Genomic DNA, 27,225 nt, shown 5'->3' with positions numbered 1-27,225 from the left:
GATGTACTCTGCATATAGGTTAAATAAGAAGGGTGACAATATACAGCCTTGACATACTCCTTTCCCTATTTGGAACCAGTCTGTTAATCCGTGTCTGGTTCTGACTTGAAAGTTAGAACAACACTATACTTTATGACAGTTTTCAAGGGTTTCAAAGGCTAGTTTTAATTAAATATGATTTCACATTATGGACTGACTGTAGGACCCCTCTCTCTTGTCTCACATTTCAGTTGAGATGTGAGCTCTTTGATTTTCAAAATCGGGCTCGTTTCTCAGGTGCAGGTCTTAAAAGTTGGGGTGCCTGATGTGGAGTTTGAACCCTCTGCTCCTCATGGGGCTGCTCTGGGTTTTGAGTTTCAGGGGTGACTGCTTCAGGGGTGGGGTTTATGGTGAGTTTGTGTCCCAACTTCTCCTACCTGTTTGAGGTGGTTTTCATCTTGTTTCCCCAATGTGTAGTCACCACTCAGCCAGCTTTTAGGCTTTTTTTTTTCTTAGAAGGAAATGTTTCTATATGTAGCTGTGTGTGTCCACTGGAGGAGGCATGTTCAGGATCTTCCTAAGATGCCATCTGGCTGTATGTAGGATGAGTCTTCATATAAAATATGTCTGTGTAAAAAATAAAAAAATATAATATGTCTGTGTATATACATACATAGGCTTCCCTGGTAGCTCAGCTGGTTAAGAATCCGCCTGCAGTGCAGGAGATTCCGATTCGATCCTTGGGTTGGGAAGTTCCCCTGGAGAAGGGACAGGCTACCCACTGCAGTACGCTTGCGCTTCCCTGGTGGCTCGGGTGGTTAAGAATCCACCTGCAATGTGGTAAGCCTGGGTTCTGTCCCTGGGTTGGGAAGATCCCCTGGAGAAGGGCATGGCAACTCACTTCAATATTACTGTCTGGAGAATCCCCGTGGATAGAGGAGCCTGGCAGGCTACAGTCCATGGGGTCGCAAAGAGTTGGACGCGACTGAGTGACTAAGTATACAGCACAGCACACATACATACATATATATATTGTTGTTAAGTCGCTCAGTCATGTCTGACTCTTTCACCACCCCATGGGCAGTAGCCCGCCAGGCTCTTCTGTTCATGGGATTTCCCAGGCAAGAATACTGAAGTGAGTTGCCATTTCCATCTCCAGGAGATCTTCCTGACCGAGGGGTTGAACCTGCATCTCCTGCATTGCAGACATTCTTTAGCTCTGAGCCACCAGGAAAGTTACTCATATATATATGTATACATATATATATATATACATGTATGTATGTATATATATACACACACACACACACATGTGTATATACACATGTGTGTGTATATATACACACATACAAACACATAATAGGTATTTGTACATATACATATACACATATATTTCCAACTCCAATTTTATAACATCCTGATATTTATTAAATTTTAACTAATAGTGTATCTAGCAATCTCTTAGTAAAACTTGGAAGAATTGATGCTCTCCTCCGTACACTTACTACATGAGTATGCAGTTCATTGAATGTGTCCTAAAATAAATTAATGTCCTGAAAAAGGGACCTGATTCTAGATTTGGAGGGCAAAATGAGAAAAGACACAGACAGTTCACCATATACTTGCTATGGAGTGATTTACCCGAAGTCACAGAGCCACTTATTGGCAAGCTGGTATTAAAACTCAAGACTCCTGACTGTAGCTGACTGACTTTAAATAAAAGTTGGCAGCATTTAGTAATTACAGAGAAAAGCTCAGAAATGTTGTCTTTCACTCTCTCTTTTTTTTTTTTTTGTCACAGTGAATGGAATGGTGTTGAAATAGTCTTAAATGAAGAACACATTGTATTTAATTTTCTCCTTTCGGGAGAGGGAGGCTTAGCTTTCATGGCTCCTGGGGATGAAAGAGACAACAGAAGTGTTATATCTTCTCTGATTCATTCTTCCCTAGTAATCCACCCCCTTCTAAGAGAATAACGTTGCTTCACAGAGACCAGGGTGTATTTCTTTCTAGTTCCGAAGAAGCACAGAGATAAGTTGTTTTTGTTCAGTTGTTCAGTCGTGTCCGACTATGTAACCCCATGGACTGCAGCATGCCAGGCTTCCCTGTCCTTCACCATCTCCTGGAGTTTGCTGAAACTCATGTCCATTGAGTCGATGATGCCATCCAACCATCTTATCCTCTGTTGCCCCTTCTCCTCCTGCCCTCAATCTTTTCTAGAGGTAAGAGGTGTATGCAAAGGAAGTTTCTACCATAATATGTCCTGACATTTATGGCGTAAGTACATTTGGAAGGAAGGGTTCAGTGGGTTCCCTTACCTATAGTCAAGAGATTTCCAAGCTCCTAAGAGGAAAGATGTAACTATTAAGAATACAGAACTTTGTGTAAGTATATATGCATACATGTAAGTATCAAGTCTTCTTGGAGCAGTGAGTTTCTGGTTTTTAAGACATTTCCACAAATTTCTTTTGCAGACCTTTTCAGAGGCAGTTAGATTTAATGTGGTCTATGGAGTTTTTGAAGTAGTTAACAATGCTCCACAACTTCTGGAAAAGCAGTTGAAAAAAATTCTACTAAACCAGCGACCTCGAAATCCTATCTATGATGTTATAAGGAAAGGAAAGAGTGATGTTAAACCTGTTCAAGTGAATGCCCCTTACGAAGATGAGACCATTAATGTCAACTACAATATCATGGTAAGAAAGTATATTTGAGTTATATCTTATTTGAGTTATATTTTACTGGATAAATAAAGCATTAAATGAGATTATCATCAGATTCCTTGGGCGTCCCTTTCTAAAGTGTAACTGTATTTATTAAATTTTATTGTACTTATATACAAAGTATTTGTCAGTAACTGTATCATCTTATTCATATGAAATGACCAGTTTAGCAGTTTCTTGATATTTGATTATCAGTATGAGAAGGGTCATGTAATTTACTTTGAATATTTAGAAAGTACAGATAATTTTGGGCATTATAAATATATATATATATATGTATATCTCCTTTATAGTTTAGATGCATTCTAGAAAGTATGAGTCTATAGACATATCTTGGATATACTGCAGGTTGGCTCCAGACCACTACAATTAAGTGAATATTGTGATAAAGCAAGTCACACAATTATTTTGGTTTCCCAGTGCATATAAAAATTATGTTTACACTACACTGTAGCCTATTAAGTATACTATAGCATTGTCTCTTAGAAAACAATGTGCATACCTTAATTAAAAAATACTTCATTGCTGAAAAATACTAACCATCATCTGAGCTTTCAGGAAGTCTTTGTAGTAACCTCAAAAATAACTGATCACAAATCACCGTAACAGATGTAATAATAATGAAAAAGTTTGAAAGATTGTAGTTACCCAAATGTGACACAGAGACATGAAGTGAGCAAATACTGTGGGAAAAATGGTGCAGATAGACTTGCTTGCCGCTGGGATGCCCCTGACCTTCAGTTGGTAAAGAACAAAGTGTCTGTGAGGCACAGTAAAGCGAAGGACAATGAAATAAGTTACGCCTGTGCAGTGAACTTATTTCATGTGAGTTCTGTCAAGCAGTTGGGAATTGAGATTTCTATTTTTTAATTATTATATTAGTTTCAGGTGTATAGCATAGTGATTTGACATTTTTATGCCTTGTGAAATGAGAACCACAGTAAGTCTACTTGCCACCTGTCACTATTACAAAGTTATCACAGTATTATTGACTCTGTTCCCTACACTGTGCATTGCATCCCTGAGACTTGTTTTATAATTAGAGGATTGTACCACTTAATTCCCTTCACCTATCTTGCCCATTCCCCCGTCCCCTTCCCTCTGGCAACCACTGGTTTGTTCTCTATGATTCTGTTTCTGTAGTGTTATGTTTGTTAGTTTGCTATTTTTTAGATTCCACATATAAGTGAAGTCATATCACATTTGTCTTTCTCTGTTTAAATTTCACTTAGCATAATATACCCTTTAGGTCCATCCATGGTTGTTGCAAAAGGCAAGATTTCATTCTTATTTGTGGCCTCATCTTCCCTGTCCATTCATCTATCAATGGATATTTAGGTTACTTTCCTATCTTGGTTATTATAAATAATGATACAGTGAACTTGGGGTACCTATATCTTTTTTAATTTGAGTTTTTCTTTTCTTCAGATAAATACCCAGAGGTGGAACTGCTGGATCATATAGTAGTTCTAGTTGTAATTTTTGAGGAAATTCCATGCTATTTTCCATAGTTGGTTGTACCAATTTACATTACCACCAACAGTGCATAAGAGTTCCCTTTTCTCCATATCCTCACCAATACTTTGTTGTCTTTTTGAAAATAGCCATTCTGACAGGTGTGAGATGATATCTCATTGTGGTTTTGATTTGCATTTCCCGTACAATTAGTGATCTTAAGTATCTTTTCATGTGCTTGTTGGCCATCTGTATGTCTTATCTGGAAAAATGTCTGTTAAGTTCCTTAACCAATTTTTAAAACTGGATTTTTTTTTTTTTTTTTTTTTTTTGCTGTTAAGTTGTATGAGTTCTTCATATATTTTGGATACTAACCCCTTTTCAGATGTATCATTTCCAAATGGCTTCTTTCATTCAGGAAGTTGCCTTTTTGTTTTGTTGAGGGTTTCTTTCACTGTACAAGACTTTTTAGTTTGATGTAGTCACGTTTGCTTACCTGTTGCCCTTGTCTGAGGAGACAGATCCAAAATAAAAATGTTGCTAAGATCAGTTTCAGAGAGCATATTGCCTATGTTTTCTTTTAGGAGTTTTATGGATTCAGGTCTTACATTTAAGTCTTTAATCCATTTGAGTTTATTTTCGTATATGCGGTAAGAAAGTGGTCTAGTTTTTTTCTTTTGCATATAGCTGTCCAGTTTTTTAAGCACCATTTATTGAAGAGATTGTCTTTCCCCCATTGTATAGCCTTGTCTCTTTTGTCATAGATTAATTGACCAGAGAACTGTGGATTTATTTCTGGGCTCACTATTCTGTTCCATTGATCTATATGTATTTTTTTTTTTTTTTTTTAAGGATCAAAAAGCAATCTCGCTATGAATGCTTGGCCGCCACAAACCAGTTATCCCTGTGGTAACTTTTCTGAGACCTCTTGCTTAAAATGCTGAAGGTCAGAAGGATCGTGAGGCCTTGCTTTCATGGTCTGTATTTGTATTAAAAATCAAGATCAAGCGAGCTTTACCCTTCTGCCCCACGGGAGGTTTCTGTCCTCTCTGAGCTCACCTTAGGACACCTGTGTTACAGTTTGCCGGGTGTACCGCCCCCGTCAAACTCCCCATCTGGCACTGTCCCTGCAGAGGGTTGCACCTGGCCAGCATGTGGCCGGGTGCTAGGCCCCAAAAGTGGGAGACCCTCAGGACTTGCAGTAGCATCCTGCTTTAATTAATATAGCTTTATAGTATGCTTTGAAATCAGGGAACATAATACCTCCTGCTTTGTTGTTCTTCCTTCAGATTGCTTTGGATATTTGGGGTCTTTTGTGGTTTTATATAAACTGTGTGTGTGTGTGTGTGTTTGTCTGTGCGAGTGCGTGCTCAGTCACCCAGTCATGTGCGGCTCTTTGCTACCCCATGGTCTGTAGCTAGCCTCCTCTGTCCGTGGAGTTTCCCAGGCAAGCATACTGGAGCTGGTTGCCATTTCCTACTCCAGGGGATCTTCCCTCCCCAGGGATCAAACTTACATCTTCTGCATTGGCAGACAAATTATAGAATTATTCTAGTTCTGGGGAAAATGCCATGAGTGTTTTGCTAGGGATTGTATTGAATCTTTAGAATAATTTGTAGAATGTACATTTTAACAATAATAATTCTTCCCATCCATAAGCATGGTGTATCTTTCCATTTATTTGTTCATCTTTAATTTCTTTCATCAGTATCTTATAGTTTTTGGACTATAGGTCTTTCACCTCCTTAGTTAAATTTATTCTTGTGTATTTTATTCTTTTTGATGCAGTCATAAATATGATTGTTTTCTTAATTTTTCTTTCTGGTGGTTCGTTATTAGAGTGTAGAAATGCAACATATTTCTGTATATTAATTTTATATCCTGCAACTTTACCAAATTCATTTGTTTTAATAATTTTTGGTAGTCTTTGTACTCAGTCATGTCTGACTCTTTGTGACCCCATGGATTGCAGCTTACCAGGCTCTTCTATCCATGGAACTTTCCAGACAAGGATACTAGAATGGATTGCCATTTCCTATCCAGATTTGGTAGTCTATAGGGTTTTCTATATATAGTTTCATGTCATCTGCAAATAGTGACTCTTTTACTTCTTTTTTTCCAGTTTCAATGTCTTTTATTTTTTTCTTGTCTGATTGCTGTGGCTAGGAGTTTGAACATCATGTTGAATAAAAGTGGTTAAGAGTGGATATCCTTCTCTTGTCCTGATCTTAGAGGAAAATTTTTCAGTTTTTCACCACCAACTATGACGTTAGCTGTGCATTTGTCATCTGGCCTTTATTATGTTAACATATGTTCCCTCTCTGCCTACTTTGTTGACAGTTTTTTTAATCATAAATGGATGTTGAATTTTGTCAAATGCTTTTTCTTTATCTATTGAGATGATCATATGATTTTTATTAATTTTTTAATATGGTGTATCACATTGATTTCTCGATATTGAACCATCCTTGCATCTCTGGGATAAATCCCACTTGATCTGATTTATTATTCTTTTAATGTGTTGTTGAATTCAGACATTATGTTTTTATTTATTTATTTATATTTGGCTGCATTGGGTCTTTGTTGCTGCGTGCGGTCTTTCTGTATTTGCTGTGAGTAGAGTTACTCTTCATTGAGATGTGCGGACTTCTCATATGGTGGTTTCTCTTGTTGCAGGGCGCAGGCTCTAGGTATGCAGGCTTCGGTAGCTATAACATGTGAGTTTAGTAGTTGTCGCATATGGGCGCTAGGGTGCAGGCTCAGTAGTTGTGGGGCACAGGCTTAGCTGCTCTGCGAAATGTGGAATCCTCTCAGACCAGGGATCAAACTTAGGTCCTCTGCATTGGAAGGTGGATTTCTATCCATTGTATCATCATGGAAGTCCCAGTCATTATATTTTATTGGATCTGTTTGCATCTTTTGTTATCAGGTATATTGGTCTGTAATTATCTATCTTTCATTCTTTTTGGTTTTGGTATCAGGGTTATGCTAGATATTCCTTTTCAATTTTCTGAAACAGTGTGAGAAGGATAGGTGTTAACTTTTTAAAAAATGTTTGGTAGAATTCCCCTGTGAAGGCTTCTGATCTTGCACTTTTGTTTTTTGGGAGTTTTTTTTTTTTTTTTTTAAATCACTGTAATTTGTCTGTTAAGATTTTCTATTTCTTCATTATTGAGTCTTAGAAGATTTTTTGTTTTTAAGGACTTATCCATCTCTTCTAGATTGTCCAGTTGTTGACAAATAATTGTTCATACTAGTCTCTTATGATTCTATTTCTGTGATATTGGTTGTAACTTCTCTTTTCTGATTTTATTTATTTGGAACCTCTTATTTCTTGATGAGTTTGGATAAAGGTTTATCAGTTTTATCTTTTCAGCAGAATGGCTCTTCATTACTCTTTTTTTTTTAGTCTTTATTTCTGCTTTGATATTTATTATTTTCTTCCTTGTCCTAACTTTGGGCTTCGTTTTTCTACTGTGGTGCATAGTAGGTGAGGTTGGAGCACTGCCTTTGTGAGAGAAGCCCCTGACTTTTCCTCCTCTGCAGTTGCTGACCTGTGAGTGGACTGTACTGTGTTACTTTTCACCTGTCATGCTGGCTCACAGATTACACTATTGGTGGAACTGCTCTTAGCGCCCTGCCCCCCAGCTTAACTGTTGGTTTGCCACCAATTGGCCCTGGTGTTGCTCCTGCGTTTTCTCCAGGCCACCTGTGTGAATCCACCAAAGTCAGGTCCCAGGATTGCAGTAGTCGTGTACCTGGACCCCCTGTGGTAGCCGTGGAGGCAGCTCAGGTTCTGGCCTGGCCCAGTCTCTGTGTGTACATGCCCACAAAGCCCACAGCTGCTGAAACTAGTCCCGTCTGAGCTGTGTGGGTGCTCATCCATTCAGACATTCCGCAGGCACTGAGTTCACAGCACTGACAGTGAGGGTGTGTGTGAATCTGCAGCTCCTATAGCCATGAGGAGAGATTTCAGCTCTTCTGTTTTAGCTGCATGGCCCCTGGGGCTCGGCTGTGATTTCAGCCCCACCTCTGCACATGTTCCTCTGAAGGCTGGCCCAGAGCACATCTGCCCTGCCCAGGTAGGCAGGGGCAGAGGTGGTGATGGGCGGGCATGCGAGCCTGCTCTGGGAGGTGCCCCTCCTAGTATCCATGGAGACAGGGGTGCATGGGGAAGGGGACTGAAATGGCAGTCCCCATCCTGTCGGTCACTCAGTAATGGTGCCCTGCTTCTTTGGCGGCACAGGCTTCTTCGATGAACATTCCCAACTGTGGAGCTCCTTACTCCCATCCTTGCGGACTGTCTCTTCACGGCCAACAACTATCTCCTCCCTGTGTCCACTCTCCAAACCCCACGTTCCAGCACCCAGCCCCTCTCCACATCCACAGACACACAGCTCAGGCTGGAGCATGCAGGGCTGCAGAACGGAACATCTGTGTAGGCCTTAATCTGTCCTGTCACAGACCAGTTCTGTGCTTTCCTTCGAGCTCCTTTCCAGAAGCTCCCCCTCTGTCCCAGCTGATCTGCCCAATGGTGAGGGGGCTTCCCTGAGTGCAGGAGCCTCTTCTCTCCTTTAGCTCCCCACCAGGGGTACAGGTACCATTCTGTTTCTCTTTTTCTTTTTTACTTTCTTAAGTCCTACCCAGTCGTGTGAGGATTTTTCCTGTCCTTTTAGGTGTCCACGGTCCTCTGAGAATTGCTCCATTTGTAGATGTGTTCTTGATGTACTTGTGGGGAGAGGTGAGCTCCACATCCTTCTATTCTGTCATCTTGACTCCATCCGCCTCTCAGTCATGTTCTATGGAAACCTTGTTGGTTTTCATGCCTGTGTGGCCTCCTACAGAATTCTGAACTTAGCAACCTGTTCAGTTGCTAAGTCATGTCTGACTCTTTGCAGCCCCATGGTCTGCAGCACGCCAGGCTTCCCTGTTCTTCACTATCTCCCGGAGTTTGCTCAGACTCATGTCCATTGAGCTGATGATGCCATCCAACCATCTCATCCTCCACTGGGAGCGCAGGGTCTTAGCCACTAGACCACCAGGGAAGTCCCCTGTGTGTGATTATTTTTAACCTGTTTTATAACTGTGAAAGTACTGAGGCTGATTGATTTTTTTTTTTTTTTTTGGTCATTTTTCCTCTTTCAGTAAGTTACTTAAGTTTTCTGATTCACTTTGGTGTCTGTAAAATGTAGATTATAGCTGATATAGGTTTGTTGAGAGAATTAATGAAGTACCAGCAGACAAAGTGGCTTGCTTCAAACTTGAGACTCAGGGTTCTTACTCTCTCCTGTCCAAACAGAAGGTAGAGGCCAGGCTCCCTATAAGAGCTAGAGGTAACACCGCTGTAGTGATTAGACCATCATTGTCCTAACAGGCGATTTTCCGTGATACTTTCTTTTTCACTTGTCTTCTGACAGTGTCTCAGTCGTGAACAAGGTATTCACTGGGTCAAAAAAGAAAGACTTCCAACATTTCTGGAAAGTGATTGTTACTTTGAATACAGGTATTGTAATCTCATCAATATACATATATTTTAAATGATTTTTTTCAGCAAAAATCATTTTTCTTTACTTTCTTAATAAAATTGTATACCTTTAACCCCATTGGAGTTTGTATTTTGGTTACTATGTAGTATAACATAGAGCATTGGTAAAAATTGCTTAACATTTCCAAAGAGATTTCATAGAAACAGTACCTAATAAATGTATTTCAATTCTGCTTCTTTGATCATTATATTTACATTTTTTTTCTACTTCTATAAAGGTATTTATGCTCAGGGTGATAAAAAATGAATATGAATGTCATAAAAAAGACAGAATGTTCTAGCACAGGGCCAAGTTTTTCTTTTATGCTCCCTTACTTTTAAAGTTTAAGTTCCTAAACAGTCTGAAATTTTACTAAAATTTGACCCTTTCTTAGAACAACCATTTTCTAAAATACAATAAAACAGAATAATTATTAATTAATTAGTGATCCGATAAATAAGCCATTAATTTTAGAAGCTCCTAAGAGAATCATCCTGCAAAGCTAGGAGGGGAGATTGATTTGAATACATAAATAAATTTTTAGTTTTTATTCTGAATTCTACCATATTTGAAATTTATTTCAATTTGTATGATTTCTGAAATACAGGTTAGCCAAATTGATTTCACAAGTAAGATGGAGTGAATCGGGCATGAATATCATATTAGGTACAGAGTTTTCACCCTGGGTCCTGAAAAAACCACCCAGTCCACCACCTCCTGTTGAAGATGATGATGTTATAATTATGAAAAAGTTCTACATTTCTCTGGGCGAGGTAAATCTTGAGTGTTTCTTTGCGACTTGGCACTTTGGTGAGACTTGTCTTTTTAGAGACATGATGTTCATTTGAATAAGAAAATGTTTTCAAATACTTCCAAAGTAGATTTAGCAGAAATTCTTTTGGATTTATGCTGTCTTATTTGCCTACACTCTTTCACCTGAAATGTAATTAGAATTATTATTGTCATGTGTACAAAGGAAAATGGAAAATTGAAGAGTATGCCCACTGTCACATGGGAAGTAAGGCTTTCATTGTTCATTCCAATTTTTTCATTATTTAGAATCTATAATATTTGTACAAAGCAATGATAAATTGGGTCTTCTTCTCCCTATTGTCAAGATTATTCTTTAATAATAAAATGCATTACTGTTTAACTATTACCAAGTATAAATTTGCCCTCCATAATTAGAGATTGTTGGGTAATATAAGTACATATGAAGAAATCTAACCCAGAATCAAATGTCCTTTTGGAGAACCGTAGCATAGTGAAAATTGTTGTTAGATCTTTGGCTTTATCAGGGAGGGAACCTTTTCCTTCTGCCCTTGTAAGTTCTTTGGCTGGTCTAATAAAAAAAAATTGATATAAGTTACGGGCAAAAAAAAAAAAGAAAGGTAATTTAGTTGTGTACAGGAGCCCTTTAAGAATATGAGACCCGAAACAAGTTGGGCAGTTGAGCTATCCTGAGCCTGGGAATGGGATAAGGGCCTGGGGCTTCAGAGGGGAACAGGGTAAGTCACAGGACTATAAGAAGACCAGATGTTTGCTAATTAGATGTTTGCCTGCCATGGAGGTAGGTAGTCATTCACATAAGTTATCTCTGGTACTGGCTCTCTCTGAGCCTGGCCCTATAACTAAATTCTTTTAGGTAGTTAAAGGAGAGGTGAATGTTTTTCTTGACTCTGCTGGGTCAAGGTCTCCTTCAGCTCACAATAATCCAGGTCATGGCATATTGCGGGGTCACTTATCCTGCTTCTCTTTACCTTCTAATTATCAGATCTTCTCTCTGGGAACATGTTTCCAATATACAATTCTTTACAAAACCAGGAACTGCAAATATGTTACCCATGTGTTGCTATTGTCCTAGTTTGTATTCATGACAGATATTGCTAATCAATCATGGCAATTTTCCTGCTGAGCTAGGACTTGGCTCTAAACTCTTTTCAACACAGCCTTCTAGGCAGGCACTTCCAATTGATCAAAGATGTCATTCAAGAGGAAAACATCTCTGTTGGAATGGATATCTTTACCCTATCTTTTTGAACATTTCTTTTTCATGTGTAAGCTCCTATATAATTTTGTAGTTTGACAGTTCTATCAGCAATAATTGGCAAAAATGTTAAAAAAAAATGTATGCCAGTCCCATTATTTCCTCTGAATAATGCTCAGGGATGCACTAAAGTCACATTTTTCTTTTCTCTTATATTTATTTTTCAGTATTTATTTTTTCTCCTAACATATGTGTTCTAATAATGTTAGGGATGTCAAAAACATGTACTAATGGTAGAAGTCCATAAACATACAAAGGAAAGAATCAATCTAGGGGAATAAGTTCTGATTCCTTACATGTAAATTGAATCAAATATAAGAAAATAAAAATTAAAGCTACTTTACTTTTACTATTTTCTGTGATGGAAAAAAACTCATTTCTGTCAACTTATGTAATATCTGAATTGTATATTTCTTTTTAATAACCTTTGAACTTGAGTGTTCAATTTTGGGGGCCGTTAAATCATTAAACCATGACTATAGATAGGTATTAATCCTTATGATGATTAGTAATATTTCTTTGTCTTTAGTTATACCATCTAAACACAAACAATTGACCCATCTTTTAAGAATATAAAGTGGAATAGCTAACTGTTATTATATTTGGCTGACTACTTCTTTCTGCTCTATCTTCTGCTCTCTTATATTTCTGTGTAGTTGATTTAATGACGCTTGTGAAAGTGAAAGTGAAGTCGTCCAGTCGTGTCCGACTCTTTGCAACCCCATGGACTGTAGCCTACCAGGCTCCTCCATCCATGGGATATTCTAGGCAAGAATACTGGAGTGGGTTGCCATTTCCTTCTCCAGGAGATCTTCCCAACCCAGGGATTGAACCCGGGTCTCCTGCGTTGCAGGGCAGACGCTTTACCATCTGAGCCACCAGGGAAGTCTCAAATCAAGACATGACTCTTGTATGTTGGTCTTAGTTCCTTGATAGTTCCTTAATTATTTTGGTCTTCTCTCAGTGCTTAGGCTAGCACTTGGAACAGAGTAGTCATTTAATAAGTATTTTGAATGAATATACTTAGTAGTAAATGATTTGGTTTTAGAGAAAGAAAAAGAAGAAACAAAAGGAAATGAGATTCAAAGCTACTATGTACCTTACTTCTAAAAGGGACAGTACCACACCATTGCACCTGCTGTTTCTGTCTCTTGCCTTTGGTCTTGTTGTGTGGCCTGACTTGCCCTGCTAATTCTCCATAATAGTCAGGGAACAGTTCTATTCCATTTGAGCCTTGCCTCCTCTGTAAGTGTTCCTTAGGCTAAGATGACATAGTTGGAGAAAGGAGAAGTGAAAGTAATCCTGGACACTCCCTTCTCTGCTTCTGTTGAACAAGTTGGATTATCCTAGAAAAGTAAGTGAGGCCATTTCTAAGAGAAGTGGAAAGAAGAATCTTCCCAGGGCATCTGAGATAGAGTTTCTTAGGACTGGGGCTTTTGAAGCTGCACGTCAGGTTGAGAATTGGATCAGCTGACTCAGGAATACATAAAAGAAAGGAAAAACTGAAGACTCCATCCAGGGGCAGGTGAGTCAGAAATCATCCTTCTGGAAGCATCCCATCCAAGCAAAGTTTCAAAAACAGAATCTAAGGTAAAGGGGAGGCTGAACGTGGAGAGGTTTCCAGTACTACTGAGAGTAAGTTTTTGTCATATTAAGGAGGAGTTGTTAAAAACACTGAGCCTGGCCAGATGGAACTGGGGGCGTGAAATCGTTGAGAAGGTTGTAAATGGGAGCAGCTGGCAAAAGATGCACCCAAAGGCTGATGAGCTATGGAGACTGCCAAGTTAACTTAGATGGCGGGAATTTGTAGTGAATCCAGGAAGGAGGGTTGCGTGCTTCTGGTGGAGGAGTGAAGAATTTGATGGTATTGGGCTTCTTTTTTTTCCTTTGATCATCTAATATGAAAATAATCTGAATTGAAATTTCCTTATCATTATTCTCAGCTAATGAATTTTTCTGTGTACAATATTCTTTTCTTTCAGAGCATAATTTTTCCTTTACATATTGTACTATACAAATTGAGTATTATCATAATGATTTATCCAGATTCATGATTGGAAGAATACTGCTAATCTTGGTTAAACAAATGTGCTCCTTTCTTCCTAGGCCTCCTATACTCAAACAAAAGATTGGTTTGCCTTAGCAAAACAATGTCAGCAAACAGCACCAACCTTTTCATTACCATCTTGTGTGTTCCATGACAAAATTGACTCACCAGTTGTTTCATCTGTTTCTGGTAAGCAGAAAAGGACAAGGATAAGATTGATCTCAGAACTCCTTTTTACATCTTTTGTTGTTGTTATTCTAAACTTACAATACAACACTTAGTGGATAGGGAAAAAAAATGATATCTCCTGCAACTCCACTTTCTACTGTTTTTTTTTTTTTTTTTTAAATATTATTTTATTAGTTGGAGGCCAATCACTTTACAACATTTCAGTGGGTTTTGTCATACATTGATCTACTGTTTTTTAAGAGACAACCTGGTATAGTGAAAAGAGGGGTTTAGAATCCAACTCTGATACTTATTAGTTTGTGACTTCTGCAAATTATTCCACTTCTGGTAGCCTTGCTTTTGTCATCTGTAAGATTAAACTAATGATGCATACATACTGACTGTATAAAATGTTTAGTGCTTGGTACCTGATAGACAGTCAATAAATGTTTGGTTTATCACTATTTCCTATTACAGTTTACAAATTCTTATTATTAAGAATTTGAAATAAAGTGGGTACAACCTTTCTGTCCTCCCAAAAGTAAATAGTGATTTATGGAACTTGAGTTATCCTACTGTTTTTAAGTTCAGACTATTTTTCACCTTGAAAAGCAGATAAATTTCTACTGTGGGTGGGTGAACTTTGGTGGATGACAGAAACTTTTCATAAATGAAGGGGACCTTCCAGAAACAGTCCAGAAAGGACTTCCCTGGTGGCTCAGATGGTAAGGTGTCTGCCTACAATGCGGGAGACCTGGGTTCGATCCCTGGGTCAGGGAGATCCTCTGGAGAAGGAAATGGCAACCTACTCCAGTACTCTTGAATAGAAAATCTCATGGACGGAGGAGCCTGGTAAGCTATAGTCCATGTGGTTGCAAAGAGTCGGACACGACTGAGCGACTTCACCTTACCTTACCTTACCTCCAGAAACGGTAGTAATTAACATGTGATATTGCTAGAGGGAAAAAAAAATCTAGCAATGTGATTCAGGAAGGGAATTCCGCAATTCACTAAATTATTGCACAGTTCCTTTGATAAGTACCAGAAACCTCTGGGGGGTGATAAATCTGGAGTGTCTAGAATTGAACCTAAATCTAGGTAAAGAGGAAAATCATCTTTCTAACTGGAAATTACGGAATTTATAGATGTCTTACTGTTGCCTCCAAATAGTGAAGTAGAAAATTGGAGAGTGAAGTTAGGGAACAGAAAGAGAAAGGATACCAGAAAGGCAGTGAGCAGAAGTGCCTCCATGTTTGTGGGGTTGAGTGTATACCCACTATCCTTTCACAGGTCTACAAAAGTCTAATCTCAATTTTAGGGAAATTTATTATACATATTTTTGATTAAAATTATGAAACATTTTCAGTTTATTGAGATTTGAAATCTATTATTGAGAAAATTGAGGTTGGGACACATGAATCAGGGTTTTCCTGATCCATGGCTTTGCAAGCAGTAGATTTGCCATGTGAAATAAAGCACAGACATCAGATATTTCACTGATATCTGAAAGACTAAAAAAAAATAAGGGCTAGACTGTATCTTTAGAAAAAGTGTAAATGTAGTCCATTTGTATTTGTAAGGCTTCACAAGGACTTTATGCAATTTTGTAATTTTAATGATAGGTTATAAGTGTAATAGTAATTGAATTTTTCTGATAAAATAGTCAATTTTTTAAAATTGCTAATATGACTGCAATTCTGGTCTGTTCATCTATCATCTCATAATCTATGGTAGCTAATTTTATTTTACCATGCAACATAAACCATTAAAGTACACACAATCATTTGGTATACACATTCTAATTCTTTAATAGATTTGGCCTTTGTATGTTGACCTTATCAGTCTGAAATATTACATTTCAAAAGTGTGTCATGTCTCTTTGAAGATCCTCTTTATTGAGGATAGCAAATATTTAGTTCATCTGCCACCAATATCCTCTTCAAGTCCAAGGAAGACATGGCCAGTCCCTGTTGGCACTTTCTCTCAGTTCAGTTCAGTTGCTCAGTCGTGTCCGACTCTTTGCAACCCCATGAACAACAGCACGCCAGGCCTCCCTGTCCATCACCAACTCCCAGAGTTTACCCAAACTCATGTCCATTGAGTCGGTGATGCCATCCAACCATTTCATCCTCTGTCGTCCCCTTCTCCTCCTGTCCTCAATCTTTCCCAGCATCAGGGTCTTTGCAAATGAGTCAACTCTTTGCGTGAGGTGGCCAAAGTATTGGAGTTTCAGCTTCAGCATCAGTCCTTCCAATGAACACCCAGGACTGATTTCTTTTAGGATGGACTGGTTGGATCTCCTTGCAGTTCAAGGGACTCTCAAGAGTCTTCTCCATCACCATAGTTCAAAAGCATCAGTTCTTTGGCACTCAGCTTTCTTTATAGTCCAACTCTCACATCCATACATGACCACTAGAAAAACCATAGCCTTGACAAGACGGACCATTGTTGACAAAGTAATGTCTCTGCTTTCTAATATGCTGCCTAGGTTGGTCATAACTTTCCTTCCAAGGAATAAGCGTCTTTTAATTTCATGGCTGCAATCACCATCTGCAGTGATTTATAACATCTAGTTAACAATTAAAAGAAAACTTTTACATTCATACCTGATCTAATAGCCTTTTATGGTTTAATACAGAGAGTTTTATCTTCGATGATGGAGTTCACCCCAGGACAAAAAAGGGCCTATTAAAAACCACTAGATTAATCTCCGAATTTGAAGAAGATGGGTCTGCATCTCTACAGGACACTCCTTCTCAAGCTCTTCTGAGGATATACCTTGAAAAGCAACAGAATGTCGATAAAAGTCTGACACTGCACTTCTCAACATATGACGAGTTTTTAAGATCTTATATCTCCTTTATTTTGAGAGTGGCAATTCATCAAATTCTTGGAGCAACACTTAGAGAAAGCCCAGATTATGTAAATTTCAGAAACGTAACAGAAGTGGTATTTGATGACTTTGGGGGGCCTACCTCTGGCAAGAATGCTTTGCTCAGTGAAATGCCAAGGGAAAAGTCGGAAGACGTGTTAGAACGAGCAATTTCAAAACCTGAGAGCGTTGGACTAGACAGCAGGGCTGATTGGTGTGTTTCTCACAAAATGTATGACATTGGCAACAGAAAGGAATTTGAAAGATTTAAGAAATTTTTAAAAGGTACCTTAGGGGAGAAATATTGGTGGCTATGGATGGATATTGAGAGGTTAAAAGTTCTTAAGAATCCTGGAAGACATCAAAGGTATTTCTATTTTTTTTTTCAATAGTTTTAAAACCAAATTATAGAATATTAGTTTGGGTCATTTAAACACAGACAGAAGGCCTGGAATAAATATATAAATGTAATTTATACTTTTAGAAGAATTAATAATAAGATTTATTTTATTATAATAAGACTGATTTACGTAAAAGATACCTTATGCCAGTGTAAGGGGCTGGCTGTTCCTGGCAGCCTGCTCAGTTAACAGATTCTGTGGTCTTTAGTCAGAAGCCACTTAGACATACCTGAATGAGATATCTGCTGGATATGATGCTGGATGTTCTCGAGAGAGCCTCTTAGGTCTGACGGGGCATGGGTCTTTGTTTGGCTGCTCCATATGTGTTAGGTCACTGTAAGTCTTACCAACCTTGGAGGGCCCTGCTTTACCTCCTTACCTTGTCTGTGTTCTCCTGATCTGCTCTGAACTCTGAAGTAGACCGCGATCCCCATTAAAGGTTTGACTGAGTAAATACTGGAGACTGGGTTATTCCAGTTACTTGGAAACATTCAGATCACAAAGCTCATTGTTGTACATAGTTATAAGAGCAGGGGTTACCAAATCGTTGATTATGAAGCATGACCTAATTGATCCTGGGATGGAAGGCTGCTACCACTTTCCAAGACATGTTAGAGAAAGGATATACAGTCAACCTACATAGGTTCTTCAGAGTCAATACTTTATTAGTTCCTATTGTTGCTGTCATTAATTGCCACACACTCAGTGGCTTGAAGCAACATAAATTAATTTTCTTCCGATTAAAAGGTCAGAAGTCTAAATGGGTCTGCAGGCCTGCATTCTTTCTGGGCACTCTAGGGGAGAATCCATTTCCTTTCCTTTTCCTGCTTCTGAGGCCATCTGCTTTCCTCGGCTCAGGGCCCCTTCCTCTGTCTTCAGAGCCAGCGGAATGACGTTTTTTCTCCTCTCTGATCTCTGCTTCTGTCCTCCTATCTTTTCTCTATGACTGTTACCCTCCTGCCTCCTTCTTAGAAGGATTGTTAATGATTACATTAGCACCAGCTAGACAGCCCAGGATAATCTCTTCAAAACCCTAATCACCTCTGCACAATCCCTTCTGTCATGTAAGATCACATTCTTAGGTTCTGGAGATGAGGGTATGGACATCTTAGCAAGGCCATTGTTCAGCTGACCAAAGCTATCCTTCCCATTCCCATACCTGTGAGAACTATTTTTATCTTCACATTGGTACTCCTGTAAGTCACTTTTGGTTCTTTGTTCAGTTGCTCAGTTGTGGTCCGACTCTGTGTGACCCCACTTTTGGTTCTAAGATAGTTCATTACTTGCCTGAAACATTTTGGAAGTGAAAATATTTGGCTAGTTGAATACTGTGTCAACATGTATGTGTGTGCCTATTTGTGTATGTGTTTTATTTCAGACATATTGAGAAGATGAAAAAATGCTTTCTAGTGAGCAGTGGAGATTATTACCTTTCTGCAGAAGTCTTATCAAAATTTAAACTACTAGATGGATCTCAGTGGAATGAAGAACACTTAAAAAAAATTCAGACTGAGGTGGTAAAACCCTTACTTCTTTATTGGTAAGAAGAATAATGAGAATCAAAAGTTATTTGCTTTCACTTTTCTTAACCTAGTTATACTTTTTGTCTTAAGGATATATGACTTATGGGAATTTTAAATGACAAGATTATCATATTATCTTCAGGCTTCTTTAAAGTACCTATCCTTTAGATAATGTTGGTGTTTGAGGGACTTGCAGTTCAGTTCTGTTGCTCAGTCGTGTCGACTCTTTGCGACCCGATGAACTGTAGCACTCCAGGCTTCCCTGTCCATCACCAACTCCTGGAGCTTACTCAGACTCATGTCCATCAAGTCGGTGATGCCATCCAACCATCTCATCCTCTGTCATCCCCTTCTCCTCCTGCCTTCAATCTTTCCCAGCATCAGGGTCTTTTCCAATGAGTCGGTTCTTTGCATCAGGTGGCCAAAGTTTTGGAGTTTCAGCTTCAGCATCAGTCCTGCCAATGAATATTCAGGACTGATTTCCTTTAGGATAGACTGGTTGGCTCTTCTTGCAGTCCAAGGGACTCTCAAGAGTCTTCTCCAACACTGTATTTTAAAAGCATCAATTCTTAGGTGCTCAGCTTTCTTAATAGTCCAACTCTCACATCCATACATGGCTACTGGAAAAACCATAGCTTTGACTAGACAGACCTTTGTTGGTAGTGTCTCTGCTTTTTAATATGCTGTCTAGGTTGGTGATAGATTTTTTCCCAAGGAGCAAGCGTCTTTTAATTTCATGGCTGCAGTCACCATCTGCAGTGATTTTGGAGCCCCAAAAAATAAAGTCTCTCACTGTTTCCATTGTTTCCCCATCTATTTGCCATGAAGTGATGGGACCAGATGCCACGATCTTAGTTTTCTGAATGTTGAGTTTTAAGCCAAGTTTTTCACTCTCCTCTTTCACTTTCATCAAGAGGCTCTTTAGCTCCTCTTCACTCTCTGCCATAAGGGTGGTGTCATCTGCATCTCTGAGGTTAGTGATATTTCTCTGTTACAAGATGGATTTTAACTCCATGTTAACTTTGTGAACGTATCCTTTTACACCTGACCTCTTATGCTCAGTATCTCTTCAAATTGATGTGTGTGTGTGTTTGCGTGCATGTGCATACATGTGCAGTAGATTGAGTTAGATTTATCATCTCAATAAACATTCCATGAACACTTCCTATGAGCCAGGTTCTGTGCTAAGGGTCCAAGGGTAAAACATAGTCAAGTCTAGTGATCCTAGTCCAGTGGGAGGAACCTACATGTGAAACGAGTGTACTAAAAGCAAGTGTGGTGGATGCGCAGGACACAGAGGAGAGGTAGTATTTCACCTGGATATAAGCATGAAGAAGAGAATGGGCCTCGTGAAGGAGATGTGTGCCATCTGAGGATCCGTGAGCTGTCCACTGTGGCCGTGATCGATCTGATGATGTTACTTCCCTGCTTTAAGGCTTTCAGTAGTTACCCCCAAGCTTTCAGTGTAAGATTCAAATTCCTTAAGTTAACAAATAAGGTCATCATGATTTGTCCCTTGCCTCTGTCTCCCAATTATCTCCCATCTAGGTATTTCAGATTACTTGTGTGCTTTGTATTTTCCCATATATAGAGAGAATGTTGTTTTTCTCTGTATAAATTTCTGTTCTTAAATATTTAAGAAAGGCAGAAAGGTATAAATTATACTATAATATGCACCTATACATACACACAACACCCAGCTTAAAAAACATTACGAATATAGTAGAAGCTTTTCTTTTCTTAGTTTAACTTTTTTGTTTTGAGAGAATGATAGATTCATATGAAGTTGTAAGAAATTACACAAAGATTCTGTATACCTATTACTCAGTTCCCCACCTCCCCCCCACCACCAGTGGTAACATCTTGCTTAACTGTAGTACAATATTGCAGTGATGGAATTGACATTGATAAAGCTCAACAATCTTTTTTCATATTTTTCCAGTTTCTCGTAATTTATTTCTCTGTATATAGTTTTGTCACATGCACTTGCCATTACAGTCAAGATACAGAGCAGTTACATTACCACATGCATACCTTTGTATCGCTCTCTTATAACCATGCCTGTCTCTTACCTTCCCCCTTTCTCATCGTTACTGGAAAACTACTCATCTATTATGTAAATGAAATAATGTAATATGCGATCTTTTGGGATTATTTTTTCTTTCAGGATAATTCCTTTGAGATGTGTCCAAGTTGTTTTGTTCTTCTTCATTACTGTCTAGTATTCTGTAGTGTGGATGTTACACACTCAGTCTCCCATTGAGGGACATTGGGATTGTTTTCAGTCTTTTGATATTAGTAATAAAGCTGCTGTGAACATTCATGTACAGATTTCTGCATGAACATAAATCTTCCTTTCTCTGGAATTAAAGTCCAGGAATGAGATTAGTGGGTCATATAATCTGTTTTTAGTTTCAGTAGTGTTACTGTCTGAATGACTCTTTATGACCCTATAGACCGTAGCCTGACAGGTTCCTCTGTCTGTGGAATTCTCCAGGCAAGAATACTGGAGTGGGTAGCCATTCCCTTCTCCAGGGATCTTCCCGACCCAGGGATCAAACCTGGGTCTCCCATGTTTCAGGCAGGTTCTTTACTGTCTGAGCCGCTAGGGAAGCCAGGACATGGCTGCCCGCTCCAGCATTCTTCCCTAGAGAATGCCATGGCCAGAGGAGCCTGGCGGACTACAGCCCATGGGGTCACACAGTCGGCCGCGACTGAGGGGCTAACACGTTCATTTTCATGGATTATGCCCATGGTGTCAAACCTGAGAACGCTTTGCCCAGTGCTATATTCGGAAGATTTTCTCCTGTGCTGTTCTTTAAAAATCTTACAATTCTATGTTTTAATTTAAGTCCATGGCCTCTTTTGAGTTAATTTTTATATAGGGTGTGAGGTTTAAGTCAAGATTCAGTTTTTTTTTTTTTTCTTGCTTATGGATATCCGGTTGCTCATCCTCATTTGTTGAAAAAGCTGTTTTTCCTCTTCCTTTCTATGTTTTACATTAACATACAGTACAAGTAGACTGTATAGATTCACATAACCACCATGACAGTCAGCGTACAAACACCACCTTAGGAAACTCTCAGGGCACCCTTCTGTCATCAGACTCTTCCTCCTCTCTTCACCCCGGCAGCCACTGATCTGTTCTTTGTCACTATGTTTTTGTCTTTTTTTAGAATGCCATATAATTATACAGGATTAACTTTTTGAGACTGACTTCTGTCGGTCAACATACTGCCACTGAAGCGTAATGCATCCAAATTGTTGCACCTGTTGTGGTTCGTCCATTTTGTTATTTTGACTTTCCAGTTGTTCATTGTTGGTAAGTTGAAATGTGACTGACGTGTGTGCACTCACCTCAGGTTGGAGAAGCCCTTCCATCTCAATTGCTAACCTCAAACAGGCCTGCCGTGCCTTTCTGGCTCTTTTGGTGTTCTTCCATTCTCAGGGCCATCATCAGGCACTTCCTTCCTCTTGTGACCTACACACCAATGTCATTTAGGTCTTGTGGCTGATCTTTTGTATCCACTGCCTGTATATTGGGGTTTGTGGGATACCTTGTCACATTAACACGTGTTATTCTAAACGTTGTCCATGAGTTTTTGGTTGTGCTATCATAGTCATGCTGTCTGTTTTTATGAAGGGATTCAGAGATGTAGAAGAACAATATTGCTGACCTTGCCATTTTCCTAGAATCCTTTCTTACCTTTTTTCTTGATCTAGCTAAATCCTGTGTATTCTTTAAAATTCAAACCTAAGTACAAACAAACACTCATTATTTCCCACTATGTTGGTTGGGGAATAAAGCATTGCGAAGACCCCTGAAGGTGCCTTGCTGGTTACACCATCCTCCATCCACTTGGAGGTAGCCACTTTCTGGACTTGTGATTACCACCTTACTTTTCATTGTAGTTTTACCAACCATGTATGCAAATCAATCCCTAAACATGTGTTTTTATCTTCCTGTACTACAACTTTATAAAAATGGAATCATGATGTATGCCTTCTTTTGTGTCTTCTGTCAACATCATGGGCTTCGCTGGTGGCTCAGACAGTAAAGAATCTGCCTGCAGTGTGGGAGACCTAGATTTGATCCTTGGGTCGGGAAGATTCCCTGGAGAAGGAAATGGCTACCCACTCCAGTATTCTTGCCTAGAAAATTCCTTGGACAGAGGAGCCTGGTGGGCTATGGTCCATGGCATCACAAAGAGTCAGACATAACTGATTTGATTGGAACTGTATTGAGAGTTTTATCCGTTTTCTTTGTTGTATACAGTATTCCATTGCATCAACATACCATAGATTACTTATTGTTTTAAAAATTTGTGTCATTTTCTCTTTTTACAATTACAAGCAATGCTGTACACACATCCCCTTTTCCAAAGTAGTTGTACCAACAGCACTCCCACCAACAGAATATGAGAGTACTTATTACTACAAATTCATGATAACATTTGATAGTGTGAGATTCTTAAATTTTTGGCTATGTATTTGGTATGTCATTGGTGTTTGATGTTTTTAATTTGCATTTCCCTGATTATTGTTGATGTTGATAACTTTGCAATATTTAGTGGTCATTTGGATTTCAGCATTCATAAGTTTCCTGTGTATCTTCTTTGCCCACTTTTCTTTTGAGAGATACATAGATAGATGGATAGATATAGATAGATAACACACATGTACACACACATAACATTGGGGGGAGAGGATAGACAGCAGGAAAAGAAGAAAAAATTATTAATAAGGGATATGGCAAGACTGATAATTGTGAACACATATTATACGTTCTGATTTTTGAGGCTTATTGCCAAGATTAATCTTAAATTTGTTTTTCCTCTAACTAGGGCACCAAGATTCTGTGTTACTCATACACCCTCAACAAAACTTGCTAGTGCTGAACTGAAATTCTGGCACCTTCGTCAAGAGAAACCAAGGAAGGATGTTGACCCTTTCCCACAAATGGCAACCCTCTTGCCATTAAGACCCAAATCTTGCATTCCACAGTTATCTGAGATGCAGGTAGGTTGTCCAGCGATACTTTGATCTCTTAAGTTTGTACTAAAATGTTGATGCTTGGGTTTTGTACACCAGCACTGAAGTTTTATCATAAACTTTTAATTTTTTTTTTTTTTTTTTTGGTTTTTGTTAATGTACATGCTGCAACAATTAGGAAAGAAGAAAATTTATGGTTTGTTCTTCACCAATCTGCCAATGTGATTTTTGAAAAATGCATGATCATGTCGCTTAGTTGCTTAAAACTCCCTAGTGGCCTCCTCTCTCAGTCAGAATACAAGCTAGAGTCTTTATACAGCTGTCCACTGCCCTGCTAACTTCCTGGCCTTATTCCCTAGCATTCTTCTTTGGCTTACACCACTCCATGCTATTCTTGGAACACACCAAACAGAAACCCGAGAGTGTTGCACTTGCTGTTTCCCTTCCATTGGAGCACTCTTCCTCCAGATATGTGTGTGGTCACTCCTCACTCACCTTGGTGTCTGCCCTGGTATCACTTAGTCAGAGAGGCTGTCCTTGATTCTTCCATGTAAACACGCTGCGCGGGACAGCACAGATTCCCTCCCTCACTATCCTAGCCCTCTCCTCTGCCTTATTTTGCCTCATACTTAAGAGCATGCTGATTTATGTTTATTGTCTTTCACCTCCTACCAGAATATAAGGGACTTTTCTCTTTTTTAATTTATTTTTATTAGTTGGAGGCTAATTACTTTGCAATATTGTAGTGGTTTTTGCCATACATTGACATGAACCAGCCATGGATTTACATGTGTTCCCCATCCTGAACCCCTCTCCCACCTCCCTCCCCATCCCATCCCACTGGGTCTTCCCAGTGCACCAGCCCTGAGCACTTGTCTCATGCATCCAACCTGGGCTGGCGATCTGTTTCACACTTGATAATATACATGTTTCAATCCTATTCTCTCAGATCATCCCACCCTTGCCTTCTCCCACAGAGTCCAAAAGTCTGTTCTATACATCTATGTCTCTTTTTCTGTCCTGCATATAGGGTTATCGTTACCATCTTTTTAAATTCCATATATATGCATTAGTATACTGTATTGATGTTTATCTTTCTGGCTTACTTCACTCTGTATAATGGGCTCCAGTTTCATCCATCTCATTAGAACTGATTCAAATGTATTATTTTTAATGGCTGAGTAATATTCCATTGTGTATATGTACCATAGCTTTCTTATCCATTCGTCTGCTGATGGGCATCTAGGTTGCTTCCATGTCCTGGCTATTATAAACAGTGCTGCGATGAACACTGGGGTACACGTGTCTCTTTCAGATCTGGTTTCCTTGGTGTGTATGCCCAGGAGTGGGATTGCTGGGTCATATGGCAGTTCTATTTCCAGTTTTTTAAGGAATCTCCGAACTATTTGCTGTTTGTACTAGTTTGCTGTACTAGTTTGCATTCCCGCCAACAGTGTAAGAGGGTTCTCTTTTCTCCACACCCTCTCCAGCATTTATTGCTTGTAGACTTTTGGATAGCAGCCAGCCTGACTGGCGTGTAATGGTACCTCGTTGTGGTTTTGATTTGTATTTCTCTGATAATGAGTGATGTTGAGCACCTTTCCATTTGTTTCTCAGCCATCTGTATGTCTTCTTTGGAGAAATGTCTGTTTAGTTCTTTGGCCCATTTTTTGATTGGGTCATTTATTTTTCTGGAATTGAGCTTCAGGAGTTGCTTGTGTATTTTTGAGATTAATCCTTTCTCTGTTTCTTCATTTGCTATTACTTTCTCCCATTCTGAAGACTGTCTTTTCACTTTGCTTACAGTTTCCTTTGTTGTGCAAAAGCTTTTAAGTTTAATTAGGTCCCTTTTCCTTGTTAACTGCTTTCTCTCAGTGCCTGGAATAGTGCCTGGCGCTTAATAAGTATAAACTGAACAAATGAGTGAAAAATAGCAATGGCAAAATTAGAAATAGTGAGCATTATTTTCACAACAGGGAAGGATAGGACAAAAAATTAGGAGAAGTCCACAAAGAGAAGAAAAGTTAACCAAATTTACAGAGAAGAAGTAAATAACCCTATGTGCTTTGGCACAGAGATGTAATAAATGTAGCTAAGACATACATTTCAGAAGTAAAGAGCCTTATTAATCTTTCAAGCCTTTAAAGGTGTCAAAGTATGTTGTGTTCTGACCATAGTCACACACGACCCCTTCAGAAATGATTACTTTGTGATTAAGATAACTTATTTTTAAGAGTCAGGAAGATGTATGATGTGACTTTTAAAATTCTGCTTCTACAAGTAGTGCTTTAGAGCTTCAAATACCTTACAGTTTTTCTGTCAGTGGTTTCTTAACCCTGTATGCATTCTAGAATCACAGAGAGCTTTTAGACATACTGATGCCTGCGTCCCACCTTCAGAGAGTCAGATTTAATTGATACAGACTGAGTGCATTCAGTTCTGTTCAGTCGCTAAGTCGTGTCCAACTCTTTCCAACCCCGTAGGCTGCAGCACACCAGGATTCCCTGTCTATCACCAGACCAGGTGAGAGTCACTCTCTAAAATCAGGAGTTTGCATAAAATTGAGGTTCTCATCCTGCCTGAACATTATTTTTTTTGGCCGCATCGTGTGGCATGTGGTATCTCAGTTCCGTGATAAGGGAGCTAACCCATGTTCCCTGCATTGGAAGGTGGATTTTTATCCCTGGATCACCAGGGAAGTCCCTAGAGTCACATTTTAGAACCTATATTTTAATAAGATTCCTACGTGATTTGCTGCAAAGCACTGCTACAAGTTAGTGGTTCTCAAGCTTCAGTAAGTCACCTGAAGAGCTTGTTAGAATAGAGACTTCAGGGCTCCTCCTAAAGATCAAGATTCAGTAGGTCTGGGATGGGGCCCAAGGATTTGCATATCTAACATGCTTGCTCCCAGGTGGTGCTCTTTCTGCTGGCCTGGGGACCACACCTTGAGTTAGTGTCATTATAGTGAGCTGATGGTTTTTTAGCCATTATGTAGACACTTTTCTGACCTCCTTTGCACCCAGGGCCTTTTCGTGTGCCACGTAACTGATCAATTGAGCGTCCTTGTTAGCCTGTGTGACTCTGTGACTCAGTCACCAGGTTAAGACAAATCTTAGAGAATAGTGTAGTGAGCACACTTGACTTTCTGAGTACCATCCATCACCACACCTGATATCATCAGTGTTTTCTAGTTGGGTAACTCATTTTGATCTCATTCTGTTTCTCCTTGGCAGAAAACAGTGTAAGCAATGGAACTTGATTCTATTTTCTTTATTTTTCCTATTTTAAAAGTTAAAATATCTTTTATTCAAAGTAAAATTCACCTTTTTGTTCTGAAATTTTTGACAAATATATACATTGTGTATCTACCATCTCAATCATGATATGGAACAGCTCCTGTACCCGCCTCCAGTTCTACTGTGCCCTTTTGATAGTATTTTTTTTTTCTATCAAAAGAGAAGATTTTTTTCTTTCGGGCTACTTTTCTAGCTTT

At 39.1% G+C, this 27,225-nt stretch overlaps 1 protein-coding gene across 1 annotated transcript in view; it reads left to right on the top strand.

Moving 5' to 3' along the window:
* Positions 1-10,377: 10,377 nt before the first annotated feature.
* RGS22 (regulator of G protein signaling 22) overlaps positions 10,378-27,225 on the top strand; it is a 103,670-nt gene continuing 86,822 nt past the window's right edge. The window contains exons 1-5 of the mRNA XM_065902966.1: positions 10,378-10,455; positions 13,836-13,965; positions 16,583-17,183; positions 18,596-18,757; positions 23,585-23,759. Of these exons, the coding sequence (XP_065759038.1) occupies positions 10,426-10,455; positions 13,836-13,965; positions 16,583-17,183; positions 18,596-18,757; positions 23,585-23,759 (1,098 nt within the window). The 5' untranslated portion in view covers positions 10,378-10,425. The remainder of the gene's footprint in view (positions 10,456-13,835; positions 13,966-16,582; positions 17,184-18,595; positions 18,758-23,584; positions 23,760-27,225) is intronic.

This window comes from Muntiacus reevesi, chromosome 12 (assembly GCF_963930625.1).
Source record: "Muntiacus reevesi chromosome 12, mMunRee1.1, whole genome shotgun sequence".
Classification (NCBI taxonomy): Eukaryota; Metazoa; Chordata; class Mammalia; order Artiodactyla; family Cervidae; genus Muntiacus; species Muntiacus reevesi.
Note: the sequence above shows the minus strand (reverse complement) of the source record. Positions and strands in the feature narration are given on the sequence as shown.